The 21,649-nt window shown below is 36.8% G+C and overlaps 1 protein-coding gene across 1 annotated transcript in view; it reads left to right on the top strand.

Annotated features, from left to right (window-relative positions):
- Mcr (macroglobulin complement-related) overlaps positions 1-21,649 on the top strand; it is a 157,221-nt gene that overhangs the window by 94,258 nt on the left and 41,314 nt on the right. The window contains exon 2 of the mRNA XM_085943676.1: positions 18,204-18,955. Within this exon, the coding sequence (XP_085799802.1) occupies positions 18,228-18,955 (728 nt within the window). The 5' untranslated portion in view covers positions 18,204-18,227. The remainder of the gene's footprint in view (positions 1-18,203; positions 18,956-21,649) is intronic.

The raw sequence follows: 21,649 nt of genomic DNA, 5'->3' as shown, positions 1-21,649 counted from the left end.
GTTACTAAAAATTTATAAATACAACATTTTAGATTAGTCGATAATCAAAAATAACAACGAAATCGTTTTCAATGTTTACACGATTCAAGATTATTGAGTGTAACATAACATTCATGATAACTGTCTGAAGAAATTCCTGGTCGCTCCGACCCACACACCTCTGATTACTTATAAAGTAAGAAATCATATTCAAGCAACTGAAGCGAACGTCTAAACTTTAAACGAATATTCGTATTTTCTATTACAATAAGACGTCTTCATAAAATAGTTGTATCTGTTGAAGGTGTCTGTCTGCTAATGCCTAGAATAAACATTAAACATGGCAGAGTCGCTCAACCGAAATATGGGCACGTCACCTCAAAATCACTCACTTTATTTACTGAAGTATGGCCGGTTACTTAACTATTAACCTTGAAATACGGCAGTGATCATTATAACAGTGCTTCTCAAACTTCTTTATACAACAGCCCCCGAAATCAGAAAAAAGTCTAATCCCAAAAATTTTAGTCTTTAGTGACCAACCGTACTTTATTTAACATTAATTATTATTATATATACATTTTTATTATCATTTTCTAGATTATGTGGTGTCCCCAAAAGTTCCATACTGAAAAGCAAATCATCATGAATTTGGGAATTATACTATCTTACAAAAACCATTAACTGTGCGTAGTTTGTAATATCAGTAGATTCATCGAGTTGTATATTATTAAGATATTAATCACGTTTTTATGATTTTTTTCTTCAAATACTGAAATATTTCGCGTCTACCTAGCAGGAGGTCCAGGGCCCCCTAGGTGGCCGCGCCCCCCAGTTTGAGAAGTACTGCATTACAATATAAACTAAATTAGTGTTGCGAATGTAACACAATGTTTATACATTCAGCGCTTCATTAACCCCCATCCAGATTAAGCTATTGTTCATAATGATATTAGATTGTGAATCATCTATTAATACATACTAAAATCATGGCGTCAAACCATAGACAAAGTAATTAAGTATACATATTATTATACATCAGTTCGACCTTTAACTTTGCCGATTGGCATGATTCAGTGTTGTATCGACATTATTGTGGTTTTCACCATTTTCATTCATTCTTTTACCCTGCTGTCACTATATCATCACTGTAAAGTAGCGTAACCCTCAAATATCAAATTGTTCAGGAAGTGAAATTTACTTATTATTTTATGTAATATTTATTTATTATTTTATTACAAATTGAGTGGCTTACTCGGTACCCGTACCCTGTGGCTTACGTTTAGAGAGGGTTACAGGCATGGCCCCACAAGGGGGGCTGACAGGGCTCTAGCCTGGGGGCCCGGGCTAGACGACCAGATAAGTGAGATATAGCGGCGCTATTTTCCTTCAGTAATATTATTATTTAAAGTTATGTGGTTGTACGATACAATTTTCAATTGTGTATCAATACTCGACGTCTCCATAATTCAAATGGATGGTATATTTTAATACAATAAAACACTAAACATAGACATTAATTTTACCGCGTACACCATTTGGAAAACGCTACTGTAGAGCGTCGCACTGCCTTTATCCTTAGCGATAGGTAGGGGGGTGCGCCAAAGATCCTAGCCTGGGGGCCCGCTTCACGATGTGGGGCCCATGGTTACAGGATCTTGCTGAAATATTTTTTTCAAGTTACAAATGGCTTAAAAAATAGTTTTGAATATTTGGGATTTATGATACTTGGCCAGTTCGTGTAAGACTCAGTAAGAGTATGCAATAAGTCCATTATCATCAAAATGTCAACTTGATGAAAAGTGACGGTTACGACAATCGACTTGTACAGTGACGACATCAATATCGAATACTTCGTCCATCGACATGTGCAATACCTCCGATCATAAAATCGGGTTTTTTAATCCACAAAACTACGTATACGGTTACGTAGATATCATCATCATCATCAGCCGGGGTCAATCCACTGCTGGATGAAGGCCTCCCCAAGCTTTCTCCAACTCTCTCGGTCCTGTGTCGTTCGCTGCCACGTATTTCCGCCGAACTTTACCAGTTCGTCAATCCAGCTGCTTTTAGGGCGACCCTGTGGCCGTTTCGTACCCCTTGGGTACCATTGGATGACGGCATTTGTCCAGCGGCCGTCCTTTCGGCGAGCAATGTGCCCCGCCCATCTCCATTTCAGCTGTTTGGCAACGTCTATTATATCGCGTACTCTTGTCTGCTTCCTAACCCATTCGTTTCTCTTACGGTCCTTTCGCGTGATGCCCAACATGCACCTCTCCATGCCTCGCTGTGTGACTATTAGCCTTTGGACATCTTTCGTGTTGAGGGTCCACGTCTCGCAGCCATACGTGAGCACGGGTAGCACACATCGGTTGAACACCCTACGCTTAAGACATAATGGTAGGTCACTCTTGAAGATACTATTCAGATGTCCGAAAGCACTCCATCCCAGCTTTGTTCTTCGAGCAATTTCATCGTGCGTGCTTCCGTCTATGGACACCTGCTGTCCGAGATAGACGTAGCTGCTGACTTGCTCGAGTTGGGTGCCAGAATCGCAGGGTCCGAAAAACAGTTCCTCATCACTTTTGTCTTTGAGACATTTATCTTTAGACCGACCGTTTGACTGACATCCGCGAGTTCTTGCATTGTACCTTGGAGGTTTTTCGGGTTTTGTGAGAGTATAACAATATCATCTGCAAAGCGCAGGTGACTGAGGTGCTCTCCATTAATTGGAACACCTTTTTCCTCCCAATCAAGTTTCCTAAATAAGTCCTCAAGAGTAGCGGTGAATAGTTTAGGTGAAATGGTATCACCTTGCCGGACACCTTTATTAATGTGGAATTTACACGACCGTTTGTGGAGTTTCACGCATGCTGTGGCATCTCTGTATATACTGTTCAATATGTTTATGTAGCGTCTGGATATTCCTTGGTTGCTAAGGGCGTCTATAATTGAGAATTTTTTGATAGAATCAAACGCCTTTTCATAGTCTATAAAACCACGATATAATGGCAGTTTGTATTCCTGGTAGCGCTCTATGATTTCCCTGACGACCTGTATATGATCCATAGTACTGTAGCCTCTTCTGAATCCGGCTTGCTCTCTTGGTTGATTCTCGTCTAGAACTGTTTCGAGACGGTTTGAGAGTATTTTCGTGAAAACCTTATACAGAATTAGCAGTAAACTAATTGGTCGATAGTTTTTCAGATCTTCAGTGTCTCCTTTCTTATGGAGAATAATAATGGAGGCATTTTTCCATGACTCTGGGATGTTTCGTGCAGACAAGACGTGAACAGACGTGCGAGCACTTCGCTCACCGTCCTCCCGGCCCGTTTGAGAACATCGATAGTCAGCCCATCTTCTCCCGGGGCTTTCCCACTCTTCATGCACATTATAGCATATTCCACCTCTGTGGTAGTAACTTCGGGAAGAGGATATCCATATTCTCCGTTCACCGGAAGATCTGAATTGATGTCAGTGTCATCTTTGTATAGAGCGCTGTAAAACTCTACAACAGTGTCCAGTAGATGATCCCAGTTACGCACGATACTTCCATCTTGCGCTTTTAGTGTCGTGATCTGCCGTCTCCCTATTGACAGATGCTGCTTGTTCTTATGTAAGCTCCTTCCTGATGCAACAATTGATTCTACAACGTGTAGATAAAAAGTGTACGTATTACATTTCGCCACATCACAGTTGCCACAGCCACATTGCCAAATTGTTTAATATTTTAATTGTCGACTAGTGCGCTCGCTGTTGCTCGATATGCTATTTGCAAATGAGTGAAACCACGTTTTATCATAAGTTAAAATGTTCGCCGCAGGTTGGCGACTCATACTTTCTGAAATATGTGGGGGGGGGGGGGCGGTATTAGGACAGGGGACGGTAATTGGTGACTTTACCTTACCTATATTATATTTGTCAATTACCGACATGGTCGCAGCCATGATCTATTCTGTGTCGGAACCGTTTCCTCGTGTCAAGCCTATCGGGCACCAGTAAAGAGGCTTACATGACTAGTCAATGCGCTCCGCTAAGACATAGACATTTTCAGTGACATGCTATGTATTTTGTTTTCGATTTTTTATTTTTCTGTATCAAATAGCAGCTGTGTTTTTTATTATATATATTTTCTTCTCTCTTGTGAGGATAATATTTGTTATTTTATAAATCTCATGTTGTGAATGTCTTTTACGAATTTAGATTTGTTATATCCACAATGTTCTGTTCTCTTAAATAATTATCAAAAAAAAAAAATACTATTTAGTTTTGAATTTAGACACAGAGAGCTATAATCGATGTGATATTATTAAAAATATGTGGAGAGGGTATTATTAGCTTTCAGCTTAGACAAATTTCATGAGTGGTTTTAAAGTAGGCACATGCCAACAGTGATAAGGATTCATAATATTACACCAAGTGCTACGATAGTGGCGGAATTTGGGCAGCTTTTGAGCGAGATTAGTTTGGTAGCTTTCGGCGGCGCGCTGAGCTTTTAAGCTCGATTTAACTCAGGCTTTGTTTCAATTTGTGTCACGTAAGCAAAGTACGTATTAGTTTACTTCACTAACCATTTCCAACGGAATGTTTTGCCTCGCGTCATAGAATCATAACCTTGTTTGTAAGCATTACGTGAGATTTGTAGAATTCATTGACGGAAAGCTCTGTAATTAGTACTGACAGTTGGACATGTCAGTCAGTGACATCACATGGGACTGAGCAGGTCATGCATTGATTATGAGCGAAAAGAAAAAAAATATTACAAATTTCGAGAGTAGGATTCGTGGGAACAGGAAGATTTATTTCGTACTTAAATTAATGGATACATGTAAATCGTACGTAAAACATTTCACCGTGGCACAGTTCGTCGTGAGCTTTCTTATCGGAAAGAGATGACCGTATACTAAAACGGTCTCCAATTGTATTAGATTCAATATGAACATTAATTCAATTTACATAGCTGATTTTGGCAAAAGTCATGAATTCAAGAGTGAAAATGTAACATGATCTAAAAAATAATCCAGTATATCGGCTATTTTCAAAATTTGTTTGCTGCTGTCTTCCCACAACGTGTAAACCGACAAGAACCCTGTTTTATGTAGACATACATTTTATGTCAGTACTATACGACCCAACGAGGTAGGATGGTCTTTAATATACGGACATATTCTTTCGTTTAACATTTCACGGTCAAGTGTGATACGGCGAACTGCATACGTATAAGTTTCCGGACACGGAATTTAATATATTACATTGCATATGTAATATTTCCATTAATTAATAAGTAATTCATAATAACAATTTAAGAGCATATTATATTGTAATTCAGGGGGGTATTTAACCTTAGGACGCAGACACACTTGCTTGGGGGAGGGTGGGTTTTGGGGTCCCTTGAACGAAAAAATACAAATTATTTAACCGAAGGGAATATTACTTCTTCATCCTCATCCATGACCCGGAATATTTAACTATCGAACAGCTTGTCTAAAAAAACAAAACAGCGGCGACAATACAAAAAAACACTAACGATCCTAACAATATTATGACCGTAATGCCATGCGCATCTGATAACCACTTGTGGATAACTCATTAATAAGTAGTTATATTTGCAGCCCATGTATTTATCGCTAACTAGTATCTGGGTATCTATGGGGAATGTACCCTAAGAGCCTGTTTCACACGGAATACCTGTGTCCAGCCAGCGGTGTGTCGAGATGCCGCATTTATATAATATAAATGAACGCGACACTCGTGTGTCTCCGTCTGAACGCGCACATTCAGTTATGTGTATTGTTGCCGCTCGACACACCGGTGCGTTGACACATGTGTCCCGTGTGAAACGGCTCTAAGTCCTCGGTAGAATCTACGAGAGGCTATTAGTAGTAGGTTGACTGGAATAATATGAAATTGGCTCACCCACTCCCATCGAATTAAAAATCAATAACAATTTATTATGGATATTTTTTCAAAATCGACACCTCCAAGCCTTTTCGCGTTTTAATGAACGCCACTGTGTTTTACACTGTATAAGTATTTATTATTAGGTATACTTAGACGATCGCCCATCTGCGTCTATCAATAATATTAAATTTATGATAATGGTTTCTCTTAGTATAGATTACGGGCCATGTGTTGCTCTGGAATCAATCACACATTTTTGATCGCAATTAAAACTGTTTCGACATTTTCTTAAGTAAATACTGTTTATTCGACATTTATATCTTCAGGTCACTAAGTACTCGACGAAAAACGAAATTAATTAAACGAAAAATTAATTTTACGATCGATTCTGGCGTAAAGCATTTGGTACTATTAGAATTTGATAGACCTCTGATCACTGGTGTTATCTACTGTTTCCTAAAAGATCCTGTTCATTAAACCGACCTCCTATTGGGAAACTGAATGTATTTCGGTATCTGAAAGATTTCGTCAGTGGACTATACATAGACGCCTTCAAATTCGCCGGATCGACGAACTAGTAAAATTCAATGGCTGTACGTGACTGCGAAGAACTCTTGACCAATTAGAGTGGAAGGAGCTAGGGAGACCTTCATCCACCAGTGGATCGACCCCGGGTAATAATGATGATTACATCCAGACCGTTTTGACAAGCGCCCAAGAATCATAGTCTGTTCCGCTATTGCAAATAAAATTATAAATTCAATTCTATGTTAACTTAGTTAACTTAGTATTTCAACGTGTAGATATACCTACATACTAACTAATTTTCTTATGCCTAATTCAGTATTCAAATAGTCAGTCGGCAGATGTATTCTGACGTATTTGGATTTGCGAAAGTGTTGGGTTAGTATCTAGGTGGAAGAAAGTAGAGAGAAATCACGCGTGCGCACATCATCCACCACAGCCCCTCAAGGTCGAGCGAGGGTTGTAGGTCAGGACCTTCAAACTGTTCACTACACTCATTTATCGAATCCCAAATAAATTTGTCCCCGAATTACGCAGAGTTAGATCGTCCATCCAGTCACAAATCGTTCACGTCATTAATTTATAAAACACTTTTAATTATGTCAAAATAGAGTTTGTTAAAAAAAATACAATGTGGGTGAATGACAAACAGTGTTGCCAACTGTTGAAAAAAACATGCCAGGCAAAATACGAAAACAAGCTATTTGGCAGGAAAAAACCAAATTTTGTGAAAATAAAATTGCAAGTAAATTTACTTAATATACCCAGAACGAAGTCCAATACCTTTCCTTTCGCGTATCGAAAAAAAGTGAAAAAATCGAAAAAAATGTCCATGCATGTAAAAACCACACATTTTAAGAGAAATATATTTTTAAATTGACAACAAACGCCTATACTATGTCAACGGCGTTCAAGCTTCGTTTCATGTTATTCCGATAATAATTGTCAAACTGATATCCAATACGTAAACACACATTAAATTATGTTTTTATTTCTCATGCTACTAAAATAGCTAACTTAACCTAACCGCATTAATTAGGTAACTACTGTAAAATAAATAAACTAAATATCTAGCGTATTTTCAGCACATTTAAAGCTATTGGAGGCATCAAAAAATGTTAGTCAAAACGCCACAAGCCGGGTGCGTTTTTTGCAAGCTAGATGCTTATCGAAAAATGTTAGATCTGACAAGAAAAACGCTAAATTGGCATCGCTGATGACAAACTGTCAATTCTTGATGGGAAAACATGTTAAATAAAACATAACTATGTAGTACCTAATTGAGACTATTCGTTTCAAAGTCGGTAACCTATTATTATTTGTCTGTGAGCTGCTGCATTAGCCTTGCGGAGTTTTTGTAAAGTTTTCCTTACTTTGCCGAGCACGCCATCGCTGAACTCGTTTATTTCTCAAGCGGCGATACTTAGGCCTTGTCCAGATGGCGCGGTTTGAATCGCGCGTGAAAACTTGCACATTCCAAGTACTTACATGTGACCTCATTGGCTCGTCCACATACTCTCGCGACGAGTCGCCTCTCACGCGCGGTCGAGGTACAGATGACTTCATTGAGCCTTCCACATGCACTGGCGACGTGTCGCTGCGAGACACGCGTCATGTGGACAAGCTCTTAGCTGATGATTCTTCCTCATCCATAATGTTTCTATTTTTTTATTGTTTCTGTATGTTTCCTAAGGTTACAGTAGGATAAAGCACCCTACACCTACTATAATTACACTTAAATCTCTTAAGGCCATGCATTAGTTGAGGCACGGTCTAAAAAGATCGTCGCTAGGCGATGCGCGGATTGCGGGTGGCGGGTGAAAATGACGCCTGTCAAACGAAATATTAATTGTCATATAAATCCAACATACATCCATTTTATGTTCTGTTTATTGTTCTATTAGTAACAATAATAACATATTCATTGACATGTTTTCTTTTTAAAGTAAATGGGTAACGTTTTTAGTCATCTTTACACGATTTTAGAATTAATTGACCCGTCGCCATCACGCAGCAAAGTGACGTGTTCCTGGGTCAACATTCTCTCAGTGAATGGCAGCGAGTCCAAAATTTCGTCGCGCGTACAGTTGAAAATTATTTGGCGTTTCACTGATGCATCACCTTAACATACATAACACACTAATTTCTCGGCACACTGATCACACGATATACTATTTCCGCACTGTAGGCATCTGTCAAACTATTATAAGAGTGTCATTTGTTCTCTTTCACGACCCGATTTAAATATTCCGATTTTTCATGTTTAAAATTTGCGTGTATACCTGTATGCTTAATACGTTTTCACTCAGTCTAGCTATCTCTTACTCATTCATAATAAATGTTTTCTCCCATGCATTACAGATAATTTAAGACAAATATCTATATACGTGTAAGATAATTTAACTTACCTACCTACAAATCGCGAAACTATTAGAAGCTTTTGTATTTCATCGGCACCCCTTTGAAATTGTATCTGTGTAGGTACTCGTATATATATATACATAGTACATTATGTACCTACGTACTCTCACATTAAAACATTGACTCACACATGCGTGCGTTTTATTATATTTAAATTTAAATTAACATGTCAGAATCTTCCCTTAGTTAGGAAGTTAATGTCTTTTTCGAGAATTGCTTTTAAACAAATTGAACGACATTATTTCATGTTTTAGTCTTTATGTCACTACTAAATAAACGTCGGAAAATATAACTAATATGTACAAATATGCTAGAAAGGGAAAAGTAAGAATTCTAATCCCATTCGATACTAATTTTTATCTAGGATTTTCAGAATTGTTCAATCAATAAAACAATCTCAAACATTACACAAATTACAAAATTATGTACTTATATTTTAATTTAATTATTAGTCACAAAGTACTAGTGGACAGATAATACTTTGTATTAATAGATTATTTGTGTCGCCTTTTTGAATTTGTGTTAGTAAATACCTGTTTTATAATTATTATTCAGTTGAAAATATCCCTCTGAGGCGGACGAAACCGGTCCAGATTTATTAAATAATAAAAGTGGACTAAGTAGGTACTAAAAAAATTGAGTTTTATTAAATTAATTAATAATACAATGCAGTTCCACCATGAATTGACAATTAAAAAAATAAAAGAAACTATTGACTTGATTTACCTATATACTAAATTACTGTGAAAATACATGGAACATTGCTTTAATCTAAAACTTTTGCCAATGGATATAATTTAGTTTCCGTATTAGATTACGTTACAATGAATTTAATCAGCAAACCTCTACGTACATCGTTTTAGGTTTAGGGGCGGTGTAAAAATTTAAGCATTCGCTTCGTTACCAGGTTCCGGTAATATTACAAGATGTATATTATATTTTACAAATTGTCAAGTTTTAAAGCGTCGATGACATTGAGCTACTTTACAAGCTGCTAGTCGGCGAGTTTAGAAGCGGGCGAGTCAGCTAGTGCGATTATGATGATGACACACAAATCCAGTATATACGGCTATTTTCAAAATTTGCTTGCTGCTGGCTTCCTGTAAAGTGTAAACTGACAAGAACCGTGTTTTATTTAGACATGAATTTTATGTCAGTACTATTATAAGACCCAAAGAGGTCAGGCGTTCTTTAATATACGGTCGTATATTTCCGATACAACATTTCACGGTGAAATGTGATACGGCAAACTGCATAATTACGTTTCAAGTTTCCGGACACGCGCATAAACACGGGAGAAGACGAAAATTTTTGCTGCCCGTATGATTAGCTTCGTTTTCTTTGTTATATTATATACCTTAAATTCATTTACTTTTTCGTAATTTCCGTGTGCTTTTCTCTCCCTGGCACCTTGCGTTAGAATAAATTCTTTAAACTCAGTCAGAGCATAGCTCACTTTAAGCGTAGCAACCTCAGTCTTGGGTATTTTCTCCCAGGGCATTCCCAGACAAAATTGAAATAGATGCTTCACATCGCCACTGTAAGGTCCCGTGATACGCTCGATTAAGACCGAGTGTCGTGCGGGGCTAGTTTTGGTTAAGAGGGATTAACTTCAATGAGAAAAGACGTAAAAATGATTTAGTATTTTGTTAATTTTATGAAGACACATCCTCTATAAATAACTCTCTGCTTTCCATTTTTTTGAAGCTCAACTTTATATTATCTAATATTGACAGCATTCGATGTAAAAACAATTCATACATAATCGCAGAAAGAATATCGGTAATTTAAATACCGTCCCAGTCAAAATCGCACCCCTAATTCTAATAATTTCCCTTGACGAATATTCAGTAATACGTTTTGCTTCTCATTTAGAAAACTTTGTTGGCGTTCGTTTGTTACAATTTTATTTCATTTTGTCTTTGATTATTTCGTTTTGATAATCAAATGAAAAACTCGTTTGCCCTTTAATTGAATTGAAGCCAGCATTATTTTTAATCAAATTATTTTTTTAAACTTCTGTTCATTTTATTTGAAGTAGCTTTTGTTGAACACACTATTATAGTACTGTGGTATCGCTATTATATCACATTGTTTTCATGCTTGATCGATAATTAAGCCTTGTCGCATCTTTATGTGTAAAAACGAAGCTTTAATGGTTTCCATGGATAAAAAGAAATCATTTAAGTAGTTACGAGAATTTATTAACATATAAAATATAATTGGTGCTAGAAAAATAATATTTTACTTTTGTGTTTAAATTAATTAATTGAATAAAAAGTGCCATCGGAGAGAAAGTCACGGAGACTTAACAGAAATTAATGAATTTAATGATATATAAGGTACAAAAAAAACAAAGCTAATACAATACGGACAAACAAAACTATGTGAAGAGATGTCCGCAATAAGACGCTGCAATTTTTTTTTATGCAATATAATTGGCTTTTGTGGCGACCAGGCCAGACGACCCGATGGGCCCAACAGCTGGTTGGACCGACTTGAGCATCTCTTCCCTCTCGGAGCACATTTTCGTACATTCCCAGAGGATGTGGTTTGCGTCCTGCAGCCCAATGTTATAACTTGTGATATGAAGTCACCCGACGACATGACGTAATTGTGACGTAAGCCAATACACGCTCGAGGCAAGCCGCCCAACGCACACGGCTCACCATAGATATTATTATGTTGAAACACCTATTTGTGTATGGGGACAATGGGTAACGCCAGTATTTGAGTAGCGTTAATTTCTCGAATGCTATTATCACTCCGGTAATACGTCATATGACGTCATGTCGACCGGGCGACTTCAACTCGCAAGTTATAACATAGGGCTGTTGTAGTTCTCCGCCACTTGGACATGTTGGCCGGTCTTCGATGTCTCATCCAGCGTCATAAGACGTATTGTCTGCTTGCTCAAGGATTCGACAGTAAAATCTCTCGGAATCCTAGACACCTCACATTTATCGCAGCCGTATAGGCGTATAGGTACTCCATGCATACAAAAACTAAACACACCGTTGACGTCAGAAATAATATTCAAAATTGTATGGATGAGGTGAACATCAAACTAAATTAATGTCTGAGAATGCCATGCGTAATATTAATGTTTGTTTTATATAGAATCAAAATTGCTTTTCAATTCAGTTTTAACTCAACCCTAGAGAAGGACGAATCGACTGCAATTCAATCACTGTATAAAATCAAACTGTTAACAAGTTATTGTCTAAAACATAATCTATTACATGTTTATATATATTGCCTTCTAATAAAGCCAGTTTAAATATAAAAGGTGTTTATATGGAGTTGATCCCGCTGTTCCATAACACCTGCAACATGTTGTCTTATGTATAATTAATGAAAATGAATCACTCATTTAATATAATATGTAAGTAGATACCCAAATACTATTGAAAAATATTATTATGTAGGTCTCCACATTCATGCTTTTACGTATAACATTGTATTAACATTGCTAGCTAACAGCTGAAGATAAATTAAAATTTCGCATGTACGTACCAGGTACACTGACTCGCGTAGCAATTAAAATGGGGACATCTCATTCTATGTTGGGGTAGTGATTATTTATTCTGGGCTGTTCCACTTTGCGAGGAGGGACGCTTCGCTGTCCACTTCTGCACCCTCACACTCTGCAACGTACCCCTTCCCTGTTTCCAGAGACTCACCCTCCGCCCTCTGCACAGTGGCGCACTAAATTGGAAATATTAAAATTTTCCACACACTCCTTAACTTAAATATTAATTCATCCTACGACAAGGTCGTCTTCCCGCTATTCTGTATGGATGCATTTCACAGCATTCCCGTAGATCGTAAATTATTTTTGTAGAACCACTGCAGTATATAATGATCACAAGAACATGAGGGACCCAATAACTTTGTACAAACACCAACATACATAGTAAAACTCTGTATTAATTGATTTCCATATTATGATTGAAATGCGATTATGTTGTAATTAGGTAGGTACCTACCTAATTCAGAAATATTACGAAAATGTCTATTGACTAAAAACACTAATTTATGCAATTGAATGTCTCTATTTATCGTAAATAATAAAGCTTGTATTATTTGATTAATTAATTCAATGAAACACAATTTTATAGTAAGTACTTATTCCACTTTTTAATTAAATTCTCTACCGATTTCTTCCTCTTCAAGGGGGCAAGAGGACGAAACTGGTACAGAATTTAATTAAAAAGTGGAATAAGTACTATAAAATAGTGTTTCATTTAATTACAAATAATTAATCAAATAATACAATGCAGTTCCACCATGAATTGACAGTTAACACCATAAAAGAAGCTTGAATGTATGTCTGTCGGTTTCCAGATTTTTTAGTGGTTTTTCATCTTATATCAATAAAATGACTTACCTACTTACAATGACATTATTTGTCATTGCCTACTTATATAATAATTAATTACCTTCACCATGGTACAGTGGCTTGGCACCCTATGCATAAACCCTGAAGATTGAATGAGTTAATAACAAAAAAATCCTGTAAAAAATACTTACGATAAACCTCCACACGAATGGTTGTTCTTTACCTAAACATTTGGTGAAAAACATCTTTGAAATTTACCAATATACTTATTGTTACGAAAAATGTTTGTTATTAGTAGATATGTACAAAACATTCATAATGTAATCCTTCTTTGTGCTCTACCATGACCCTACCTAGAGTTGGGTATTTCCCGAGAAAATCTCAATCTCGAGATTCGGGATTTCCCGAAATGATGAAATTTTGAATTCCACGATTCGGGATTTCCAGACAAGAGTTCTCGAGAATTCTCGAGATATCGGAAAATTTAAAAAAAAAAAACCTGTAAAAATCCTAAAATCAGTGTAAAAACAGACAAATTCCAAAAATATATGATTTTTTTTATTTATGTAAGAAGACAAACAAAATAGAAGTAGGAAAACAAAAATAATTCAAAACATTACTTATTAAAATAGAATTTCAAAAAACACAGACTGTCAATCGCTGCATCTGACAATCACGTACGTTTTTGAGACACAAAATTCCCTGATGTTGCAAAAATTGCGCTCATTTTGAGTCGACGTTGGCTTAATTTTGTTAAATGCCCCACCCCAATCAGTCTTAAAAAAAATGGTGTTTGATGTCCACTTTTTTCATATAGAAAATCGTTTTTTCAATTAATATTTGATAATAAACAAATCCCGAATCCCGTGAAAAGATTCTCGAGATCCGGGATTTCCCGAAATGTTAAAAATTTCAATTCTCGAGATTCGGGATAGAAAATCTCGAAAAATTCTCGAGAATTCACGTCGGGAAATTCCCGAAACCCAACTCTAGCCCTACCTAATTAAATAATTAGCACTCCCCTGGACCGGTGGCACATACGTCCAGTTTTCATCCCCCAAGGGAGTCATTTTATTAGCATCCCAACACGAGCTCGTCCACATTAAACCACCCCTATTTTACCTACCACTATCACTTCAATCGGGATTGAGAGTAACAGATTTATCTTGAATTATACATTTTCTATAGGTAGGTCTAAATTCTAAATAATCGTTGAATCTGCACACAGTTTAATAAGGAATACTACATTTTAAATACTTTAAATTACGAAAACGATGAAGAAACTGTTATAGTATATTAGACAGAGCTTAAATACATGAAAATGAAGCTGAAAAGGAACTCTTGGATTAATGTTTAAATTAACTTCAATGCATGTGTAGCAAACACCACACTATATCTTCGCAAAAACTCGACGAATAAAAAAACAAATCGTCTGCTATTTATTTTACCGCACCTCCACACTTTCCCGTATACATTCCCCATGCACATACACTCCGTCGTTTGATTCTAGCAATGCACACCTAGTCTACAGTTATAATCACTGCGGATTGTTGACCTGTCTTAGTGTCCCCGTGACCTAGCAGCAGCCTTAAATATTTGGATCATTCGTGTACATTTGTGACGTCCGAACCTCGCTGTCCCATCTTTTAGACGTGGTGCATGTCAATATTAAAATCATTGAATAATATCTAAGTAACATTCCATTTACCTCGATCTTAGGGAAGGTGCAGGCCTGATGATCGTAGTATCCCCAAGTGCGCTCATCGAGGGGGGCTGACAGGGCTCTAGCCTAGGGCCCGGGCTCAGAGGGGCCCGGCGTGGCGGGTCTGAGATAAAAACAAAATTTCTCTTATAGTAAAAAAAAAAAGTCGCCGGCGGCGCTACTTGACGAGGGAGCTATTAACATTTAAAATTTGAGGTTGTAAGATGAAATTTTTGATTTTAACAACTCCATAATTCAAGTAGATGTATTAAAACTACAAAAAATCGCTAAAAATAAACTGAAAACCATTACTTCTACCTCGAACACAATTTTGAAAACGCTTCTGTTGTGCTCACACATGCCATCAAACTTAGCGATAGGTAGAGGGCCCGCTTTAGGATGTGGGGGCCATGGCGCGCATGCTATGGCATTCATCCAACAGTGTTTCGAAAGCTTCTGAATATATTGATAATCTCACTTCCCCCACCCTGCTGTCCACCCCTCGCAAGTTATAAATAATGTCTTGATGGGTAGTGGTAAAAACATCCCATTCTGTGCATATCTATTCAAATCGTATGGGGTCGGGCTGATTTATTTCATTGGCCGATAGTTCTGACGCTTGTAAAGAAATTTGTGTATATTGTGTTGAGTTGTGAGTGCCCTTATCTCTAATTTAATCAAATTTTACTTTGTTGTGGCGGCCGTCACGGCTGACCCCTCTATCCCCTGAGCGTAATTTTCGTTTGACAGTTGCAATGAATACGTGCATTTTATCTGGCTAGCGTAATAATTTACGGTGTTTGTTTTTTTTTTAAATAATAATCATTTTCGGTTTATGTACGATTTTCTAAAATACCCTTGTTTTACTCTAGCAACATTTTCTACACTCGTGTTACGTTCTCCAGAAAGCTCTGAATTTAACTATCTCGCCCATAGTTATGATACGTTTTCTATATGTTGTTCTATGTTATTGATATGTTTTCTATCTCTTGGATAGTGGATACCTACCATTGAATGACTAGATTTATTCGGTGATCAGGTATCTGTTATTCGATCTGTGACCTGCCCAAGTCGGTTCAACCAGCTGTTGGGCCCATCGGACCGTCCGACCTGATCGCCACAAAGGCCAATTTTATTGCATTTAGAAAATTTGCGGCGTCATACTGCCAACGTGAAGATCTCTTCACTTAGAATGTTCAGTAGCTTTATTAGCTTTAATTACCTACTACAATTTTTAATATTGCCTCTACAGTGTACATGCTCATCTCTCCTTAACTTAAAGTCATGTAAATTCAGTCAAAGAACATTTGAGTGAATGGCGACCTTAGTCTTGGGTAACTGCTCGAGACATTCCCAGTCATTAAAAAAATTATGCTCCACATCCAAACATAGGGTCCTGTGATACGCCAGATTAAGACCGGGTGTGGCGGTGTGGTGTTATCCAGGCGGCCAAAAGCACTCTAACCCAGCATTGATTAGCAGCCAATAATAAGTAGCGAAGGGTGCTTGTTGAAGAGGTAGGTTATGGTAGATAACTTCAAGGGTCATAGGACAGCCATATTTGCTGGACTTGAATTTTGTTCATCCTCAGTACTTTACTGTACAAAAAATAATTTATTTTACCTGTTTCTAATAAATATTACTCTAAATATCCAAATATTTAAAAATAGTAATGCCCAACCTCGATTCAAATTTGGCTAAAAAATTCTATTGTCATGATAGTGACCATTTTGATCGCGAGACTATTTGGCATCAAGTCCAGCGCGCGCGTAAATGAATGTGTAATTATATTTATAAAAATTGACCTGATAGCCCGTTAGGCTTAAATACCTACAGCCTCGAATCACGTAATAGTATGACCCTGTATTTGAGGTCGTGTGTGTGTTTTTTTTACAATACGTGTATAATCGTATGTATGTGTTGTATCCTTGAAAAGGACCAAATCAGATTTTTATATTCTATTAGTGACATAACTGGTTACGTATTAGTGCTAAGTATGTGTCGGTCTGCTTAGGCAAGTAGATAATCGATTTATAATACATACCTACAGCCAGATGTCGTTGGCAAATTCGTAGAATATAAAATAATGAAATTTAATTTATTAAATTAAACAGACAATTAAAAATTATTTTTCTCAACATAGTAGGCTTTATGCTTAAATAATAGCCTACTATGGAGTCTTCGCCACTATCTTAGTGGTCATATAGATACCATTTGTAAAAAGGCGCTAAAGATGTTGGGCTTTGTCTTGCGTACTTCCCGGGTCTTTTCGGATGTTACGGTACTAAAAATTCTCTATAACTCATTAGTTAGAAGCAGACTTGAGAGTAGGTCTATCGTTTGGGCCCCGCATCAGTTGAAGTACGGCCTTATGGTGGAGAGAGTCCAAAAGAAGTTTTTGAGACTCCTTTACTTTCGGCTGTATTATCCGTGGTTCTATCCGACTGATTTTCTCTTAGGGATGCTTACATACTGTAGCTTAAAATTTAGAAGGGATCTTTATTTAACTACTTATTTTTTCGGACTTATACGCAGCGTAAATGTGAACTCTGCCATTCTTGGTGGTGTTTGGCTTGTGTGTCTCTGATAATTACCTTAGGAATTGAGGGCATCCGTTGTTTGTTCTCCCACGGTGCAGAACTAACCTGCCATTAGTAATGCCAATTGGGAGGGCAATAAAAATGTTTCATGAAATCGCTTCGGATATTCATATATTCCACTTACGTGAGGCTGAATTTAGGTGGACGTTGTTTTATAAGTTTTTAAGATAGGGTCTATCAAAGTTCACTCGCTGCTTCCATCTACTTTTACTTTGTTATTTTTGTTATTTTATTTCATTTCTTATTTCTTTTCTTATTTTATTTCTTATTTTATTACGTATTGTATTATTAACACTTCTCGGTATTTTAATTTTTTTAAATTATTAACACTTATTTTATGTCATGTCGTGAACGCTTTCAATTTATAATTTGTTATGTTCATTAATTATGTAAAATAAGTAAATTTGATTTAAATAAATAAATCAAACATAGATCTGTCTGTAGACCCTCATTACCCCAGGTAGATGTAGTTATTCGCCTACTCAAGTATTTTAATTATATCCTGGATATTTTCTGGATTTATTTTCTTAGATTTTTCCTTTATTGATTTTTGGTTGTTGAAAGAGTATTGTTTAAAAATTTCTTCAGATAATCCCCAACTGGTTAATTCTGTAAATTTAGCACAATATGCTTAAGACCGGTTTATTTATCCATCTTATAATACTGTCTACAGTACACATAAAATGAAATGAATATAGTGTAATAATTATTTTTTTTCTTTTTTTCACAGGGTCCGTGACCTTGCGGACAAACGATGAGGCTGCATGCGAAGGAGCTGCCACTCTGGCTTACCTTGCTCCTCGTCCTATTATCATCATGCTCCTGCCAAGAATTCAACCCAAGGGAACGCCCCTACACCCCCGACCCCAACTTCTCGAGAGGATCCGACTACCCCAGAGACAGAGACAGCAGTCCCAACTTTCCATGGGACCCAAATAACCCAGACAATCCCAGCAATCGCAACGGTCAAAATTACAACAGTAATACACCCGATTACAGAGACACAAGTTACAGAGATCCAAATTTTCCCGATAGCAATCCAAACTTCCCCAGTGATTCCAATTATCCGGAGAGAGATCGCAATACTCCTGATAGAGATCCAAACTTCTCTAACAGAGATCCCAATTTCCCTAACAGAGATCCCAATTTCCCTAACAGAGATCCAAATTTCCCTAACAGAGATTCAAACTTGCCAAATAGAGATCCCAATAATCCAAACTTTGATCCCAATTTTCCAAATAGAGATTCTGGGGGAGATGGATATCAAGATAGTTTCGGAGGAGGCAGGAATGACTTTCCCGAAACAGATCCTAGCAGGGATCCGTACGGTAATAGGGATAACGTGAACAATCAAGGAGGAGTCCCAAATTACGATGGACGACAACCACCCTGGCAAGACAGCAGACAGGGCGGAGTTGGAGGATATTACGATAGTGATCGGACACCTTCGCTGGAAAGGAACAGTGTCATCATCAATGATGCGTGAGTACCAACTAAATATTTCTATGACTAGATAATGCGTACATAGTAGAGGTGAGTTGGAAATATTGTGAACTCAAGTATCGGATGAAACTACCCATACTCAGTACGTGTGGCCCAATAAACTTGTTCCAAAAAACTTGTGATGATATCTTTGCGAGTTTCGCTGGCTAGTTGGTAGACTATTGACATTAAATGCGCGGGAGCGAGATAGCACTTATTAATTAAATTTATTAGTCTATGCATGCGAATGATATCATCTTATGTATGAGAATAGGTCATAAATTTTCTATAGCAGCATATTCCCTGGAAATGTGGTGAGGTGACTGAGGTGAGGCAGTTTACAACAAAAAAAAATCAATTCTTCATTATGTTAACAAGAATATTATAAGGGAACAGAAAAACAACTCATAAATTTAAAATCTGTTTAAAATTTTATAATAAATGGGACATTTCGAAAAGCCCAGCTCAGTGTATTTTTAGCGATTCTATTGAAGCAGATATTTTAAATACTAATATGGAGTTAAGTTTTAGTTCCAGTTTAGTATGAGACTTATGTCGCATACGCACGCCAAACGCTCTAAATAGTATTCCAAATACTAGTAAGTATTTTGGAACAAGTTTTGATACCAAGTATTTTTTTATACTGGTAGTAAGTATACTTAGTCTTCAAAATCGACCAGTTTTCCCACCTCTAGTGCATATCATTAGAAGATATTTATATTATTTTAGAAATCCAATTCATTTTATTTGTTTTTTGGACATTTCTCTTTATCTAATTTTAACACTTTACCTAGTTCCATTGTTTATGAGTTTATGAAATGACATTTTAATAGGCTTGCTGAATGTATTAAGGTTTCTCCAAATAGTAATTTTTATACCTGCTTCTTTACTTGATAATAAAATTTTCATATTCTTTTATAGTATTAATTAGTTATATATGTTACGCCGAATGTGCGAAATTGAATATTACATGAAATGGGCAAAATTTTGCCTAAATCATGAAAAATGCAAGCCCGTTGTCTTATTCATGAATTAGACAAAATATCTGGAGAGTGCGTGAAATCGGCAGTAATTTTTCTGCCTACTTCATGTCTTGGACAAATTAGATACTAGCGCTACGGTGGTATTTTTTGCAACTAAACTAAATGTGTGAAATGCTCGTGGATTGGTCAAAATATACGTATATTGTCTATGGTCGAAATAGGTGGTCGCGCTCCGGTGGTATTTTTTGCAACTAACCAAATTTGTGTCAAATGTCATTGATTATAATATAAAAATATACCAATCAATAACTAAAATGACGTTCATGTCCATTTACTATGCGCAAAAAAACTAGAACTATAATATGATAACGGATGAATTTTATTTAAAGGTATTTTCGCGATTTGATTCGTGCTTGGGTATCGTACATGCAATGGTCGATTGTATTGTTGACACTTGTTAGCTAACCTCAAAATGGACATTCAGTTGAATAATTCAGAATTTCAAAACCTAATCTAACCTAACCTAACCTAACCTAACCTAACCTAAGCCAACCTAACCTAATAATATTATATTATGTCCAATTATAACTAATAAAATCATCCGTATTATATTTACTTTTTCTGCTGTCATGTTGACAGTTTAAGAATTCCATGCCCTGGCGACTTCATGTACTCGGCAGAAAATTTACCTTATTCATGAATAAGGCAACAGGCTTGACTATTACATGAATTAGCCAAAATTTAGCCCATTTCATGTAATAGTCAATTTCGCACATTCGGTGTAACATATATAAATGAAGATTAACTGTACTGTGGCAGTGTGTAGCATTTGCCATTGGGCATAGTGTGCCTGACAATGCCGAAAGGCGCAAACAATTACTCAAATGGGGAAGGTACACAAAAATCAATCCAAATTCCATCATTTGATAGTATTAATTCTTCCCGCTCTTTCACCGGAGCATAAGGACACCACACAGCGCACCATAGCTCTGCCGTCTACACCTGTAGATAATATTGAGTGGCCTGCAGGATGCCAGAATCCGTTGGCTGATCCATTTCCAATGTCGTCTCTTCACTTTCACATAAGTTTAACCATTATAAATATATTATATAAAAACAGCTCTCAGGAAACGTTTCTAGAAAACACTAGCTATGAAGTCCATTTACACAACACCTACCTCTCAATTAATTGTTGGTAATTGTGATATTAATAATGGATAACGATAGCCGAGCCGCTTACGTGTCGGCTTATAATGCCGTGGGCCCCTATTTCGAATCCTGGGTATAGCATATTATTTTTTAATTTGTGTTTAGAGTTAGAGTATGGACACAATAGGTTGAGCAAGTGGCTAACATCCATTTCTCGTTAAAAAAATGTGTTATTATAAACCTCCACTCCGTTGAGGCCCATATTATCCTATTGGTCACAAGAATAAAAAGAATTGTGATATTTGATAAAGATTTCTCTTTTCATCACCCTTATTAATGGTAGAGCGCCGGTCTCCAAAGTTATAGATCGTGGTTTAGTCCCCTACAGCCTGCTCTCAAACTCAGATGATGTTTTCTCAAAGTCTTTTAGCGAAAATCTAAGGAACCATTATACGTAAAAAGGTATTAGACTCCACTATTTCGAGGTCCATATACTTAGCTTTGATGGTACTTAATTTAACTCCATTTTTTTTTAAATCTTATTTGTGAAACTGACATATTT

Source organism: Rhyacophila brunnea, unplaced genomic scaffold (assembly GCF_057557595.1).
Source record: "Rhyacophila brunnea isolate RB1 unplaced genomic scaffold, BYU_Rbru_1.0 scaffold_16, whole genome shotgun sequence".
NCBI lineage: Eukaryota > Metazoa > Arthropoda > Insecta > Trichoptera > Rhyacophilidae > Rhyacophila > Rhyacophila brunnea.
Note: the sequence above shows the minus strand (reverse complement) of the source record. Positions and strands in the feature narration are given on the sequence as shown.